General features: G+C 41.6%; 1 protein-coding gene across 1 annotated transcript in view; it reads left to right on the forward strand.

The window, feature by feature from the left end:
* SLC4A1 (solute carrier family 4 member 1 (Diego blood group)) overlaps window positions 1–17,873 on the forward strand; it is a 66,423-nt gene that overhangs the window by 6,418 nt on the left and 42,132 nt on the right. The window contains exons 2-3 of the mRNA XM_018552739.1: window positions 6,235–6,314; window positions 7,960–8,035. Of these exons, the coding sequence (XP_018408241.1) occupies window positions 6,303–6,314; window positions 7,960–8,035 (88 nt within the window). The 5' untranslated portion in view covers window positions 6,235–6,302. The remainder of the gene's footprint in view (window positions 1–6,234; window positions 6,315–7,959; window positions 8,036–17,873) is intronic.

The following is a 17,873-nucleotide window of genomic DNA, read 5'->3' on the forward strand; positions in this document are numbered from 1 at the left end:
CATTGGGGGGGGGGGGTCTGTAATAATATTAAGGTTAAAATGTAGTGACATTTTTGTTGAGAAAACATCCCCTTGGGTGATCTATGCACATTAAAATTTTAACCAATGGCGTTGCAGATTTTGACCTCTGTATTTTAAAGAAAAAGTCATCTTTTTCCCCATGATCTTTCTAGACTGATCCCTGAATGGGAGGGACGGGATCATTATAACCACTTGGTGCACTTTCAGTGTTCTAATGAGGAAAGTTGCAGTGTCTGCATCCCTTTAGAAGTAGTTAACCCTTCGGGAGTATCCAACACATGGCTTGTGCAGCAATTTTATATGGGATTTTCATTTTTTAAGTCACTGTAAGCCTCTACTGCATACAATTAGCTCTTTACCTGAAAAAAATGAGGACCAGACTGCTTTAAATTATGCTCAAAAAAGCAACAATGCGCAATAGTCAAAGTGCTCAAGCCATAACTTTTGAGTTTGGATAAAGTTAAGCTGGCCATACACTGGATGTCAGCCAAGTCTTGTGAATCTGCCAAAATTCTAACCATGGGTGGCCTTGCAGGCGTCATCCAGCTTAACAAACTTTGACAGGAACAAACTTTTTCAGACAGCCTCAGCCTATACAAAGCAATGACAGTCTGACAGGAGCTGCGGCTGTGCACCACCCTTTTTAAGTATCCACATATCCAGCAGTTACCTGCGGCTAGGGATAGATTACCAGCCCTGGATGCAATCTGTCTGTGTCCAGGGTTGGACATCTGTCTCTGGCCACAGATAACTGCTAGAGGTCTGGATACGAGCAAACAGCAGCGGACAACAGCGGCACCTGTCAGCCTGTCATTGCTTTGTATAGGCCAAGCAGCCACACAATAAGCCGTTACCTGCAGCTAGGGACAGATGACCAGCCTTGGATGCAATCTGTCTGGGTTGGACATCTGTCGCTAGCTGCAGGTAACTGCTGGGAGTCTGGATACAAGCAAACAGAGGCAGATGGTGGCAGCGCCTGTCAGCCTGTATAGGCTGAGTGGCAGCAGCTATCTGGAACCACTTGTGATCCCAGCCTTAGAAATCCGCTGATTCTTGCTGAATCGTGATTCACACATCTCTTGCCTCTGAATTGTGTTATTCAAGTCTATTCAGAATTGCAAACATAACGAGAAAGCTACGGTATGTAAAAATAAATCAACTGGGCAACTGGATAACTATTTGCAATTAAATACATCGATCTGACTGTCAAATGCAATACAAGTATCATACTACATCAGTAAAATATTGTAGAGGAATATCACCAAAGAGTTTGTGTATACAGTATACTAAAGGTAATCAGGTTCATACTACAAAGAGTATACAGTATACATTCGGTATTATTCTGAAAAGTGTCTTAATGCAGACCTATGCCAGGATGAAAACAATAAAGAAGAATTAACGAATGAAAAAGTAGGCACTGAGAGGTGCTTGCACCAGGCAAAACAATTACACAGCTAAAAATATACCCAATATGAATAGTATTACCTGCCCAATGATTTGCAACGCTGTCCAGCCACTTTTGTGATTCATACATCTTTGCACAGCCAGAAAGGTGACTCCATTGTTTTTGTTAGAATTAAAGAATTCAGTGGTGTCACCTCCCCGCTCACAACCTGTTGATTGGACAATGAAGGAGGTACCGGACACTGATAAGAAATCAACTCGGCTTCCTAACCCTGACACACATGTGCATGCAGCACTCCTGATTGGCTCCTTGTAATGCTTCTTCCTCCCCTAGTCTGAGTCTAGGTGTGCAGGGATTACAAGAACCTGAACCCAGATTTTCACCTATTAAAAAGGCAGAACTCTAGCTGTGGCCACCCTGCACCTATTTCCATTGTGAGTAGCTCTGTGGATTAGAGGCTCACTATTATTTTTTGAAGGGCCTAGGAAGAAAGGTGGCAGAGCTCAAACTTAACTTAACAAGCATTAAGGCAAGAAAAAAAGGATTTTTGGCTCCAGCTGTCAACCAAATAAGAAGGAAAAAAAAACACGTCTATGCGCATCAACTCAGGTGCGTTTAGCACACGCCAACATGCAGTTAAAGCAATGCAAGTGGTGTGAGTAACGCCCACAAGGCCACACTTACTTTGCAGGGTGCTAAAACTATCAGCACTGATAGCTCACACTCCCAGGTGGGGCTCTCACAGCACCCAGACCTTGGCATCAAAAGTAGGCATTTGGCTTTTAGGGCCCATTGGCTCGTCCTGTAAATGATGTCACTATAATTGTGTCATCAGAACCCATTGATTATACAGCCTGAAGATAATATAAGCAACATTGCAAATGTATCCAGGCTAGGGCAAGGTGAGCTTCCCAGCCATTTCTGCCTACTGCAGTTAGCAATAAACAGCCATCTTAAAGTGACACCAAACTTGAGTACCTTAAAAATACATTCAAGTCCCCCAACTTTTAACAAAAAGGTATCTTATTTGTGTATCACTGGGCTGTAGATCCTCAAATCATCTCTGAATTGGTTCTGACCATGTCCATCCTTGTGGAGGGTGGCTACTTTTGTTCCCCATGGTCCTTAGGTGTGTTGTAAAGTAGTCACCACTCCAAGCTCGCTTCCATGATGGGCTACAACCTCATGTTAGTTTACTAAGATGTATTGAGGTTGCAGTCCATCATGGAAGCGAGCTTGGAGCGGTGACTACTTTACAACACACACAGGGACCATGGGAAACAAAAGTAGCCCCCCTCCAGAAGGAAGGACAGTGTCAGCACCAATTCAGGGATGATTTGGGAGTTTAGTGTCATTTTAAACCCAATTCTTATGACTCAAGTACAGGGTATTTTAGCGAGATTCCACACCAGGAGTCCAGATATTCAAGTGTAGGTCATTGATATTTAGAGATTCCCATGTCACTGGAGAAAGAATATTAAAATATTAAATCTATAGATCCCTGTGTACCTCTTGGGGTACCAATGTCCAAGACCATAACGAAACTTTTCCGGGCCCTTATGCAATGTGAGCTCCCCTATATTAACAACTGTAGTCACATATAAACTCTTCACAAAATGGAACAATGAGCATTAAAAAAAAAAAATGCAATTTCTAGGCATTAAACACAACATGAAATGCTCGTCGTGGTGGCGGAGGTGCAGGGGTGGGGGAGACACAAGAATTAGAATGAATTATAGAATACCAGTAGCCAATGGCCCAGATACGATATCCTTTCTGAAGACTCTGTGGACTGTTAAGACTATGTATTCAAATGTACAGAAAGGATCCTAATACATCCATGTCTACAGTACTTATGCATCTTGAAAGATTCAATGTATTAAGATGTAATTATACAGAAATTATCTTAATACATACATGTCTAGGCTAATTATGGATCTTGAAAGAATCAGTGTACATCTATGACTGATTGATATCTAGTGGCCCTACATTCTAATAAAGAATTGGATGTTAAGAAATTGAAGTTGATGGGCCAAGAGGAGAAATGTGTATATGCTAGAACACACGTATTTGTATATACTGTATATGGCCACAGGGTCCAGAAACAAAGATGTCTATAGCTTCCTGTGGTCTGGGTTGGGAAGCACCATTTCCTACAGTATATACATTATGCATAGGGGGTCGTTATACATTAATGCACATGGATTACTGTAAGGGTCTTGATATATAATATATGTAAAAACAGTACTTGGTTCTTGACATTTTGGTAAGGTGCACCATCTTGTACTCATCACCTAAAGTATTCAGAGAGCCATAGGCATTAAGGGATACAAACCCATACACTAGCATTGGCATGCATTACCTTACAGCAACCAATAAGAGTTGAGCTTAAATCATTGCAAGGCCGTCAGAACCAGGTGATGGATCCTGAAAAACCAATTGCTGTTGCTGTTTGGCCTATAAGATTGAATTTGACTGGTTGGCATGAGTTAATCATTGATGTCTAGGTCACTTGTATTTTTATAAACATTAATGCCTATGGCATTTACAGATCAAGGTCTTCAAGCATTAATATTTATGACCCCATGTATACAGAATAAAGGTCTAGTTTCCTATATTTGACCCAATGATCATGACTTCTTTCAAGCTATAGAATTTAAATACAATACATATATATGACTGTCTGGCTACTTATGATGTAGATATTCTGATACATAAATCTCTTTGGCTTCCATTAAGTTTGGCATGGGGTCTTTGCCCATACCAACCGTTCAGAATCTCATTCTCCCTTTACCCCTAAAGAACCAGTTTAGGGGTAACAACTGCACTCAACCTCCTTTATACAGCCTTAAGTGTGTCATTTATGTGAATGGTCAAAGTACAGCCACAAATACGATGACAAAGAGCAAAGCTTACGTAAAAAACATTTTGGGTATTTTGTCAGATGGGTGTGGTGGGGATTCCTCTTCTAGTCTTATCTTGGCTCTCACGTAGTTGGGAGTTCCCTGCCGCTACATCATCTTATCATACAACATGCAGAGAGGTCTGTGAACGTAAGATGTAGTCAACAACATACAGTATATCTTTGTGCAGTTAGACAACCGAAGATGCAAAAGTGTTTAGTCGCCATAGAACATTTTAAAAGATAATACAGCTTAAAGAATATGTCTGGTAAAAAAAACAGTCACTACACCCCTGCAATACATTCACATTGCCCAATGTTTATCTTGAAAACTCTGCAAGTACAAAAAAATATTGTACTTACTGGATGCTGGATTTCTTGCAGATCAGCAGGTATTTTTCTGTACTTGCAGTGTTTTTATAGACACAAACTGAAGAAATGCGCATGTATTCCAGAGATCTACTATGTTTTATTTTAATTATTATTATACAAGATTTATATAGCGCCAAACAGTTTGCGCAGCGCTTTATAATAGTGACATTACAATCACAATACAATTCAAGACAAGATGGTAAGGAGGGCCCTGTCCCTGAGGGCTTACAATCTAAAAGGAAGGGGCCAGTGATACATGAGGAGGTAGCTGTGTGGGGATGAATTGTTTGATTATTTTGCCCAGACATAAACCACTATATCCCATAGTTTTCCAGTGCCTAGTTCAGCTTAACAGTCATCCAATGTGGCCACTCCGATCCTTCTAAATGTGAACAATGAAATAGAATAACATAAGGAATGGGCCAAGTATTTTTTTCTCTCTATATACTGCCCAACCTGCTGCATTAGGCAAAAAGGTGACCTTAATGCAGTTAAACTAGAAATTCAGACATGCTTTTCTTTATAGTTTTTAATTAGGGAAGGTCTCCAACAGCCTTTCTTAACCAGGGTGCCTCAAAATTTTCACACAGCATCATGCCTCTGATGTGAAGGGGGCTTCTGATTTGAAGAGGGTATCCTAGTGTGGGAAGGTTCTGATGTGAAAGTCAGGGGCTCCTGATGTAAAGGGGGCTCTTATGTGAAAGTAGAAAGGTTCTTGTCGCACTCCTTACCAGAGATCCCATGTAATGGGAAGGGTGCTCGTAATGACTGCAGATGGCACCGCTGTATGCATAAGATAAATGTGAAAGATGTCACCAGCACACCGAAGATCCTTTTGGAATCACCAAATGCTAATTTTATTGAACAACTTGTCAGAATGGATACTCTTATGTGAAAGGTGACATTCTGAATGTGTTCTTGCATGGGGTCCCCCCTTTAAATATCTGGGATAAGGATCTGGTATAGATTTTTGGAAGGACCCCGCATAATTTACAGTTTTTACATTTTAGACTGGGGTGCTTTAAGATTTTGTTTACTTTTAAAAGGTGCCGTGGCTGAAAAAAGGTTGAGAAATGCTGGTCTAGAACCTTTGTCATGTTGTTATTCCTCACTCTGTGCCCATTTGGGAAAGACCCATTGCTTTGTGTCCCTGTGAGCATGGTCACCAGGACAGGATTAGAAGGGATATCTTCCAACATGGACAACTGTCAAAGGAGTTCTACTAATAGCCATATGGCATTACTTTATCTTCGAATAGGACTAAAATGGCTGCTCTGTTAGATACAGAAAAATTCTCATTCTTTAAAATTCACATTCTTTAAAAACAGAGAGGATAAGACTGTGATGGCCAAGAGTTTTTGACCATGGGTGATGCTAACCCATTGAAATGCACCTCAAACTGATTACTCTGATGGCTAAGTGCATATCTGGGTAAGCATTGCAATGTACCCACTTTTGTTAATGTTGGATAAATTATAAAAAGGTATGTCTTACCCTACTTACTGACCATTGATTTTGTTTGGTCTCTCTGCAGGACTAAGCCCTTGTGTAATGTTCATCCCTCGTTGGGCACTGGAACAGTCAGGGAAATAACCAGCTGACATGACGTCTAAAGTGAGTAGAAACTGGTAAAGTACAAAACTGTGCAAATGACTAGTACATACAGTAGTTGTACATAGGTTAGCCAAGAAAGATCACTAGGCAAATATAGTAGTGTACCTCTGACAATAATTGGTACTGCCTTTGGCACCACTTAAAGTGAATCTGCACTTTGCCAATACAACAGATTCAAATTTAATTAAGCCCTCCCTAGCAAAATATACTTTGCTCCATTTTAGCCCTCCCCTTTTGAGCAAAAGAAAGGTCTTTTGCAAGCTATGAGTCACTATTGTGGTAGCTCACACGGGGCTATGGATTCCCCGTATAACAGTGCTGATTGGCCCAGGACTGGCACATGACTGAATCACATACACTGACATAGTAATGGGCAATGGAAGTAGAAAGTAGTACATTGAAAGTAGTAATGGGTAATTTTGCCTGGGTTTGATTCACCATGGGTTTGGCGCATGAAACCCAACCTTAGAATCTGGTCGTTGTGACCAGTAGTAGGGCTAAAAGGCAAACTACAATAAAAAAAAAAAAACTTTGGCACTGCCATGAGGCACATGCACCAGTGCAGAAAATAATAATAATAATAAAAAAAGTACAGCAGGGAGAGGGTCTTTTCTTGCATAATAAAGTTCAACATTGAAAATACACAACTCCTTTAAATAACATGCTTGGGGGATGCCTTAAAGTTGTACCTGGTGTAATAGAGCAGTACAACTGTCACAGACAGCATCAGCGACAGCATACACTTGGAGCACATATTTGCCTGTGGAATTGACTTTTTCTTTTACAATTAGTTTGGCTTACATAAAGCAGCATCCCACACTCTGATTCATTTCATTTTGATCAAATGCTTTTTTCAGGTAGCTTTAGGAGTAACATGCTTTTTCATCAAATGGCAGATAGAAATTGGCCATTAGTTTGCTGTGGCTGTTCCTGTTCTTGCTAATGCAAAACTGTCCTGCTTCTGGCCAATCTCTATCAAGCTCTCATTAACAAATAAGATTTCAGATGATACAGCAGTTCAGAAATGGCCAGCAGCAGGACAGTTTGAACGTGGGAGTATTGGCCAAAAAGTACTAAAGAAAGAATACAGGCAGATGTTTTACTACAATAATGAAGAGACCGCAGATGACACAGAAATAGCAAACCAGCCAGCAGCAAGGCAATTTTAAGTTGCAAGGCTAGGCCCAAATTTACTAGCAACAAAGAGCAAAGGCTGGGGTTTTACTACAGGAATTAAGATCCTGCAGAAGCTACAACAGTGTAAAATTGGCCTACAGAAGGACAGTTTATTTAGGGATAATAGGCCCAACCAATAGATGCCTAACTTTTGTTTTATCAATGAAGATAGGGGGTGCAGTGAAATGTGAGCGATATAATGATACACGTTATAGTTGATGATAATATTCTAATATAAACCCAAGCCCTACTTCACACTTATAAACACAACACACAAGGACATACAAATACCTGTGCTATTAACTTGTTACAAGACTTGAACCACATTTAATTAAACTCAGTCAGCTATTGCAGTTCTGCCATTTTAATAATTTCAATAGAGAAGTAAAGTGATGGGTATGCCATGTAGATTGGTGACGTAAAATTATTGCTTGTCTCATTTCCTGATTTCTATTGTTTCCTCTAAAAGTTGGAATATGATAAAGACTTGGAAGCAGCGTTTGGAAGTTATGATGACCCTGATGAAACCATAGCCAGCGATGACCGTAAGTAACAGGGAAATGTGTGGTCATAGATGTAATAGTAATGTATAATTTGTGAAGTCTTCCCTGAGACATCATGGACCAGTCTACTCAAAACTTAGAACTTTTATTATGTTACAATCATGCAAGTCTGATCAACCACAAATTGGTTAACACTCTTGGATGCTCCCCATTAAATCCTGTGCAGATTTAGTTTGTAACCTGCCCCATGATGGATTCTGCAGATATTCCTACAGAGCATGAAGGATTGGGTCTCAACATTGCTTTATATACAGTATGGTTGAGTGAAAAATGTTCTGGTAAGGAGTGAGACTGGCAAACCTGGCGCCTTGGAAAGATTTCTCTGCTTACCCAGTCTTTAAAAGTAACCTGTACTGAGAGAAATATGTGAGCTGCCATTGCTAACCTCCTTTGTAGAATCCTATTTGCCTGGCTGTCTCTGGTTTCAATACTTTCTGAGTCAGTGACCTGGATGAAGAAGTAAGCAAAGTCACAGTGCAAACAGGAAATTTTTATCTGGGTCAGAGATACACTGGATCACTCGAAACATTTAGGGAGTTATACTTTTATATTTATACTACATGTGGGTTGAACAGGTGCTGGGGCCCCTCTCCTGCTGCCACATAGACCAAGATGCTGCTCACTTTTAGGGCAGTTGGGAAGCTGGAGGCTTTTTCGTTGTGCCCCAGCCATAAATCTGGTTTGTAATATCCAAGTGTAAACTTAGTCCAGTTCCTCTTGATGCGTTATGGGCAGGAAAGGGCTACTTTTTGTATCTATCCATCTATCCACCTATCGAGAGGTTTTACTTGGGTATTCATTTATTGGGATGGGTAGGCCAAATATAGGTTTAGTTGACTGTTGTTACTTCACTAGCCACAATTTGTGTTTTAGATTCTAATGGTACCAACATAGAAGGGCATTTCTATTATTACCATTTATAGGGATCCAGAATTCTGATTGCAAGCATCCAGTACACTTAATGGCAGCAACTGGTACTGCAGATACAATAATTATGAACACTGATGCAGTGGACACTTTGCTCATTTTCCCCTCTGAAACCCTCCTGAGCATCATTGTATGATAGTATATCTGACTATGAAGAAATGAAAGAATTGAAATAAAGAACATATTGCAGTTGCTATTTCTGTGCATTGGGCATAATATGGCAAAGTCTCTGCTTTGTATAGGACAGACCAATCAGGAGGAGAAGAGGAAGTCTAAACTGTTCCAAATTCTTAGGTGAGTCTGCATGTCATCTTAAACCTTCTGTTATATCTGCCTGGACTGGTACCCAAATATGTCGTCTGCCAACTATGGGGGGAATTTATCAACGCTGGAGCAGACAAAATCTGAAGCAGCTGTGCATGGCAACCAATCAGCTTCTCTCTTCAGTTTGTTCAGTTAAGATTTGAAAATGAAAGAGAGAGGCTGATTGGTTGCCATGCACAGCTGCTCCAGATTTTGTCTGCTCCACTTTTGATGAATTCCATTCTATGTCTTTCTGTCCTCACATTCCTCAGAAACTCATACAGGACTGCAAAGGCATTATTCAGACCAACCGCTCCAAACCAATACCAGGGGAAATGAACACATGCATGACTAGACTGGGGAAAAGGATATACTCAGCTCTGGCAAAGCATAGTCCTTCTATGGCGGCATCAAGGTCATCAGCTGACCAGACTTACAAACCCTATTGCTTGAAACCAGTCATGAGAGAAAAATGGAGTTCCCCAGAGATGACGTTTGAAAATGCTAGTTTCCTGTCTGTCATACTGATCTTGTGTCTTTAAAACCCAGGAGGGTGATATGGACAAGGACTGTTTTTTTTTTTCTCGGACTGCTGATCTGTACATTTGTTCCAAATCAGTGACTCAAAGTAATCAACAAAAAATAGATAAATGTCATCAATGGCAGGACCCATATTTCTCTCATAACAGGATTATCTCTTACCAGCTTCATTGAGGTGATGTGGACAGAGTGTAACTTAAATATTTGGCTCTCCGTATCAGCAATTATGAGGCCCATTATGCCACCAGGTTCCATCTTAATGGTAGTGCCACCACCTAACATTAGGGACCATTCAGACATGCTTGTTTTACAGTGTACTGGGGGCTCTCTGCTCTTGGGCACCACAGCAGTCATATGGATAGCCATACCCCTAGGAGGTAATGGCATTAAAAATGACTAAGTTCTAGCATTTTTCTGTACAGTTAGGGATTCCACTAATATATGGTAACAGTATAAAAAGCTTCCATTACCAATGGCTGGCAATTTGCACTCAATTCCCAAGCTACTTAAAAGGGTCAGTCCACCAAGAACAGATATTTTAGTTCAGAGAGTCCTTGCTGGGCTTTACAGTTCTGTGCCTTCCTTAAAATTCTCCTGCTGCAATCTCAACAATCTGCAGGAAAAACCCAACAGCAAACATAAATCTCCCTTGAAAAGGCTGGTGGATGGAGCCGGGAACTTAGTACAAAATGTTGATGAACAATTCAATGGACCAGCATCTGCTGAACCTAAAATATCAGCTTTAGGTAGACTGGCCTTTAGTAACTGGCTATTGAAAAGACAATGGGTCAGATAAACTAAGATTGAACGGAGCAACATGAATTGTCACATGACATATCGACGCACTGCATGTCAAATAATGTAGCAGAGCATATAGTTTATTTGGCGTATAATAGAAAGTGTAACTTTGCCTTGGGCTATCATCCGTTTTGCACGCCTCTATTGGGCCAAATATTGAAATCATTTTCTGAACCGTTAGTTATTCGACGCAGATAGTGAGACTTTTGTGCGATAAGTCGGTGAACTAGTCCCATCTTTCTTTTCAAACTGGATTATTTAGCGCATCCAAAAAAAGCAGGTTTCCATGCGCCAAATATTGGGCGCACTGACAATTGTTTATCTGGCCCAATTTCTTTATTCTCAAACTATTTCTGTTGGGCTGACGTAGAGCAGGAATAGATTATTCCATTTATAAACCCAAGACTATCAGTAATACAATCTTCCACTCTCCTCCTGCGAGTCTGTTTTTCAGACAGGCGACAAATTGGGGGATCCGCGACTCGTATAATCTGGAAAGAAGGAGGCAGATGGAAGACGAAGGGCGGGGAGGACGATTCCGTAAAAGTCTAAGTAGGTAGCTACCAACATATAGTCTAGAATCTCAGCCAGATGGAAAAATTAGTTTAATAGAAGTCCAACCCAAACACCTGGATTATCTCTGTGATGCTTGATATCAACTTGCAATGGGATTGAGATTTGCCCCATACATAGGCAAAAGGTCTACAACAGCCTGAACTCCAAAAGTAACTGCCTCCCTCCAAGTTAAAACATCTTACTCATACCACATTATGTACCGTATATTAGGAGTTAATTTCCTCTATTCCTCGCTTAGCGACCAATTCGCTTAACGACCTTGTCGTAGGAACAGAACGCAATTGTTGTGAGTGAAGAGTGTCTGTAATGCTTGTTACAGATTCAGTAATACCCCTTTTTATAACTTAATTTGAAGGCTTATGTTACATAAAACATGGTACAACCCAATAAAAGTACCATCCACAGAAGGGGTGAGAGATCAGCCATTGTTCCAAAATAAAGTACAAATAAGTTGGCATTTTTATTTCATAATTCGGTACAGGATACACCAGGGGTGGGCAACCTTGGCACGCCAGATGTGGAGAATCCACGACTCATAATCTGGAAAGGAGGAGGCAGATGGAAGACCAGGGGTGGGGTGGAGGATACAGTATAAGTCTATGTAGGTCGCTACCAACAGAGGCAGATCCATAATGGGATTTTGACATATCCCATCATGCATCTGCCTCTGGGAGCCATGCAATCGCTCAAGGGATTTGTAGTGCCGAGGTTGCCTACCCCAGGATATACTTTTTTTTTTCTTTTTTTAAACACAGGATAGTATTAATAGGTCTTTTAATGCACAACATTGCATAATAATGAGTTAAATCAATGAAAATGGCTGAAATAAGCTACGGGGAAAAGAAAGAGGTTGCTGCCCATAGCTGCCCATTTCCATTGACCCAAGGGCACTACAAAACAACAGACCACCACATGCACCCTTTTTTTATCATTTGGGTTCCCATATAGTCTGCATTGTCATGGCTCCAGAAATAGTGCCAATATTTTTCCAATTTAGAGTACACACAAGAAAATCCAGGGAATTTGCATTGCTATGCAATAATATCATGTTTATATCTTATTATTTTTTACTTTTCTTTAAATATTTTTTTTACTTTTTTAATCACCTTTTTATTTTAATTATTATTTTTTACTTAATTTTTATAATTTAATACATTTATTTTTTTCACTTAACCTTATTGCTATCACACAGCAGCTAACAAGCCCCCGTGTAATAGCATTTTGGGGTGACAGGTTCTCTTTATTTAACCTGTCACCACCAATACAGGAGTTCTGCGACAGCTCCTGTGACAGCTGAGATGGGAAGGCTGCGAGTGCAGCTCTACACATAGCCCTGCTTGCCACACCCCTGCTGCCCCTCTGCTCCCTGCCGCCCCGAGGCCGGGCCTCGGTTGGCCTTGTGGGAAACCCAGCCCTGTTTCTATGTGATGCCTTTTTAGAAAAACTGAGTCCAGGTTCTCTGCAGTCAGCACCAGCAATCACTAATAAAAATCTATGGAAATACATTGTAACCACTTCCAACATGTCTATGAGGCATGATGATGAATGCACATCACCATACATGCATACCTGTGTTGGCGGAAATAGCATTGCAACAGTGTGCCATTTGTGTCCAAGATCAGACTTGTCACAGATAATAAATGCCAAATCAAGATGTGTGTTTCAATTTAGACCTACAAGCAATCTCTAAAATCTCAAATAAGCTTTACCATGTAAATGTACTATCTGCAGCTTTCATTAAAACAATACCTGGCATTCCTGCTATGGCAGACTTTCTTCAGGCACTTCCTGTTATGTACAAACAATGTTCTGTCCCCAATTGGTCTCCTGCATTTTCACCGTGATATGGGTTTCCGATAGTGACTGCAAATGGCTGTTTCAGCATACATTGCACAGACATGGCCCTCTGTTGTCACCATCAGGAAACCAACCCTGGGAAATGTCATGCAGCCATGTAGCGCATGAAGGCAGGACAAGGCTGCAGAGACTGCAGGAGATCAGCAGCATTGAGATGCATCAAAGGATAAATACATTGTTTTTTTTCTTCTTTCTTTTAAATGGCTATTGCTTATAATAGACCGTTCCTTAGCAAACTAAAAGGCTGAGTTCACATATATGGCCAATGGGCAGTAAAAACGTTAATCCACTTTCTTACCTCTCCTTATTCATCCGCTGACAACTTAACAAACAAGTACTTTGCTTCATGGCGTTGCAAAAATTAGACAGCATGCTGCTTTTGGCAGGAGGTGCTGCCTACCAATCATGACCTTTGAGGTTATTGGGATAATAAAGCATAATATAAAGGAAGGTTAGTAGGGGATATATGCTACTATGTAGGGTACCCCATGTATTGCATCTGTTTGACAGTGAATGATGGCCGGTGATCTGGGGTAAAGAGGCTTAATTAGGAACAAGAATGGTAATCATGTGTTTGGCACACAGTTGCCGCGTGGTAGCCCCATATAGGAAGGCAGGTGGACAATTACATTTTTCAAGGGGCCACATGAGAAACTGGGACTGTTGTGGAGGGCCAGACCAATAGGGTCTATTGCTTCAGCCCTCCACAACAGTCCCAATGTTTCATATGATTAATGCACGGTACTGCACAACACACCTATCATGCGTTACAGTGCAGCAGGTGCCATTCACTTGAATGGCACCCCAAACGCACCTCTTGCAATACAATGCGTTGTGGTTGGAAAAAAAGTTGTGCATGCAACGCACCAATGACTGCAGAGGAGGACCCCTGGTGTCTTTGGTAGCTAGGACGTCAGCGGTCCGAGCAACCAAGGACTTACGAAACGCGGCCCACACACGGACCAACCACCAACCTGCGCTGGGCTATGGCTTGCAGTGGATGCACTGGTCTATGAAGCTGGTACATCCACTGTCAGGCAGGCATAACACAGAGTGCAGGTCTGTGGGCCAGACAGCCACAGACCAAGGGATGGATATGGCCCACGGGTCGTAAAATGCACAGGTGTGCACCAAGGGATCAAGCCATTGCTCTACCACCCCCTGAAAAGTGATCCACTGCAGATGGCTTTTCAGAGGGGCACCTCTCATGTGAAACATAAGGGTTTACTTCTGCGTTAGTGTCACCACACGATTACCAATCTTTACCCCACATCACCGGCCATCATTCACTTTCAGTCAAACAGAAGCAATACATAGGGTACCCTACAGTAGCAGATAAGTCTTACTAACCTCCCTTACTTATATTATCCATGGTGGGCATTTGCTATCGATGAATCCAAATCATACATTTCCATTATTTTACAGCCAGCAACAATCCACCATAATGATGTCCCAGGAAGCCAAGCCCTAAACACCACCACCTTATTTTTAAATCTACCTTCCCCTTCACAAGAGAAGGTCCGGGCCTTCTATATTGAAATTATACATACACTACACTCAGCATAAACTGTATACATATACACAAAGCATGTTTATAGAGAGTACATACGCGAAAACTCCAGAGGTTTAAGGACTGTTGTCAGGATAAGCTAGCAGGTCAAGGGTAATGGATATCCAGGTCAGGGCTCAGGTGAAGTCATCAGCTAGGCAGTCTTTCCTGAATTCACTCATCAGGGTCTCCTCCAGGGAAAGTTATATAATATGACCTGTTAACAAGCCTAGGAAGACAGGTATGCATCCCCTCCACCGTTTCCTATTGCCAAAGAGCAAGAGTCTAAATTTACTCATGGTACCTTACAAGTTGGTTAAAGGTGGTTTTAATGACGTATGTGGCTAAGTAGGTTGCAAATGCAGAGGATTTTTAACTCCAAACAAATGGCTTAATACACAGATCTTGTATATATACAAGAGCTGTTTTACATGCCAAAGGATTTGTATTTCTGTCCACTCAGTTCTGATATTTAGACATCTCTGCCACACAGCACAGTCCTGTCTGGCAAGGCAGGAGACCTGATTTTTTTTCTGCTGCAGTTAAGTAACATTTAAAGATCTGGTCCCTCCCCTAGCTGGTGACTGGACAATGGTAGGAGAAGCAGAAGAGTGATAAACTCATCTCTTTGTCACTCTGCTTTCCAAATATAAGCTTGTTTCTTGCACTGCGGCCCAGGCTCCTTGTGCTGCTTCTGTCTCTACCAGTCTGACCTCTGTTGTACAGTAGGATGCAAGAGACTGATATCAAGTCAAATTTAGATTCTTGCATTCAAAAATACATGTAATGTTGTCTTACTAGATACAGAACTGCATTAATTTGTTCCTTTGATATGTGTCGAGTTCAGCATTAAACGAGAACTATGGGGTCAGGGCTTTTCCCCATAGTTCTCCTTAGGGTAACGGGAGGACACAAACTAGCGTCCTCCCGTCACAACTGAGCCGACCTATGACAGTCTTATTGTCACAGGTCGGCTAGAACTATGAGGTGAGTTCTCCTTTAAGGCCTCATTCACACAAGAAAAGGCCAGCACATACAGCTCCATGCGGCTTGCGCGGCCATATTGGGCAGCTCCCGGGAAGGACAGATACTGCATGTGATTACTACGCAGCGGGTATCTATACTCGATGGATCCTGTCTGCGTCCGGGCCGTGACACCCGCACCTGTACGACCTGCACTTGGGGTAATCGTAGGACGGCGTATGGCCGCGTACTCCCATAGAGAAGGAATGGGGCTGCGTACTAATCACACACAGTACCTGTCCTTCCCGGGAGCCGCCCAATATGGCCGCGCACGCTCACGGAGCTGTACGTGCCGGCCTTTTCTCGTGTGAATGAGGCCTAAGAGTGACCATATTAAAAAAGAAGTTGCCGTTATAAGGAGCAATATTTTGGAACACACAGCTTACTTCCTGTCCAGCAATATGATAATTTGCTATCTGCCACTTGGCCACCTGTATCCTAAAATGGCAGGTGACATACAGGACGTCATGTGGAATGTGAAATATAGCTCTTTTACGCAGAGTAATGTTTTTGTCTTGGGTCCACTTGTCCTTAAAGTGAACTTGTCACACATTTGGGCAATTTAAAATGAGGGCATGGAGAACAAATGGCTAAGCAGAGGTGACCTTCAGTAAAAAAAAACGCATGTCAAAATGAACAGTGAATCTGATTCTGGAGATACAGAAAAGCATCCAAATCTTGTTCCCACGCTGACACCTACCTATTGGTCCTTTCATATAGCGGGTGGCCTCAGTGATCAGATGGGGGTGGGACCAAGCAGGATCCAGCTAGACTTTGTCAACATTTGCATATAAATTTACCTGCCTATATCTCTGATCATAAAAAAACTGTGACTGAGTGTAACCTCTACATGTTAAATTGCTAATGCCTACAACAAATACCCCTTAACTCCAGGAAAAGCTAAAAAAAACGCTCCGGAACATGGCAAAATTGTGGTAAAAACGCATCAAAGGGCAATGCTCTGATCGGGTCCGGAAAATTGTGTGAACCTGGCCTTTGGATAGAGTGGGGAATGTTTAGGATCTCTGTTGGGTTTTTATCGCTATATTGTTCACCATTAAGGTAATTTGTTTTTACTTCCTGTCCCGGAGACATGACATGAAGTAGAAATCTCCCAAAACTGAGGGAAATTTTAACCTTTGGCAGTTGTCACCAGAACAGTCCTCACTTCCTTTTAATGGGACACTGTGATTTTTTTGCCTTTCCCCTCAGATTCAGTCTGGGTAACAGTGGTCACCAGGGCATATCATGAGCGTAAGTCTTGCCAAAAGGGGCAATGTTAAAAATAAAAAACCCAACAACCCAATTTTAGATTGTAAGCCCTCAGGGGCAGGGCCCTCCTTACCATCTGGTCTTGAATTGTATTGTAAATGTAAATGTAATGTCTTACTTATATTGTAAAGCGCTGCGCAAACTGTTGGTGCTATATAAATCCTGTATAATAATCATCATATTAATAATAATGATAATAATAATAATAACAACAATGAGTCTAACCTTTCCATTCACCAACCAAAAGAACAAAAAAGCCTTGAAGGCAGTTCCATTTTAAGGATGCCATCATCAGCTGTCAGCGGACCTCCTTAATGAATGGAGGCTCCTGTTGCATTTACTATAACCGCTCACCTTGCAGAGAGATTGGTAATGGGTAGGACGAAGCTGTATTTACTATGATTACCTGATCATGTTCTAGAAAGAAATCCAGTGTGTCAGTGCAGGTCTGCATATCAGAGAACACAAACTGCAGACACCTGTGTTTTGTGTCCGCAGATGTGACACACTGACACATAAGGGAGTGGAATTACTAAAGGAGTAGAGGCTGGTCACCAAGCCAAGTAAATGTTTATTTTGCAAACTAAATGATGGGAAATAAGACGAAACTGCATTCATTTTGAATCCCAATCATGTGATTAAGTATTTAAAGAGAACACAGCTCTTCCTTATTCACTAGTAGGGCTGAGCTCAGGTTCAGCCCAAACTTGAGGTCATCCAAACCCAGTAGGAAGCTGTCAGTGACGGACAAATCAGATGCAGCTAGGGCATTCCCTGTCCTGCATTTGAATGTAAGCAAAGCTGCTGGTGACATCATGAACTTTATATGTCACATGACCATATTTGTTCAATGACATTGACTTAACATGGCCATTTGGCCATATAGGGCATTGATGTCACCAGCATCCCGCCTCTTTGTTTATGTGAAGATGAGGTGGGGGCCATGCCCCGGCCACTACTTGTTGGGGTGGCACT

This window comes from Nanorana parkeri, unplaced genomic scaffold (genome assembly GCF_000935625.1).
Source record: "Nanorana parkeri isolate BGI_ZX_2015 unplaced genomic scaffold, ASM93562v1 scaffold96, whole genome shotgun sequence".
NCBI classification, from domain to species: Eukaryota; Metazoa; Chordata; class Amphibia; order Anura; family Dicroglossidae; genus Nanorana; species Nanorana parkeri.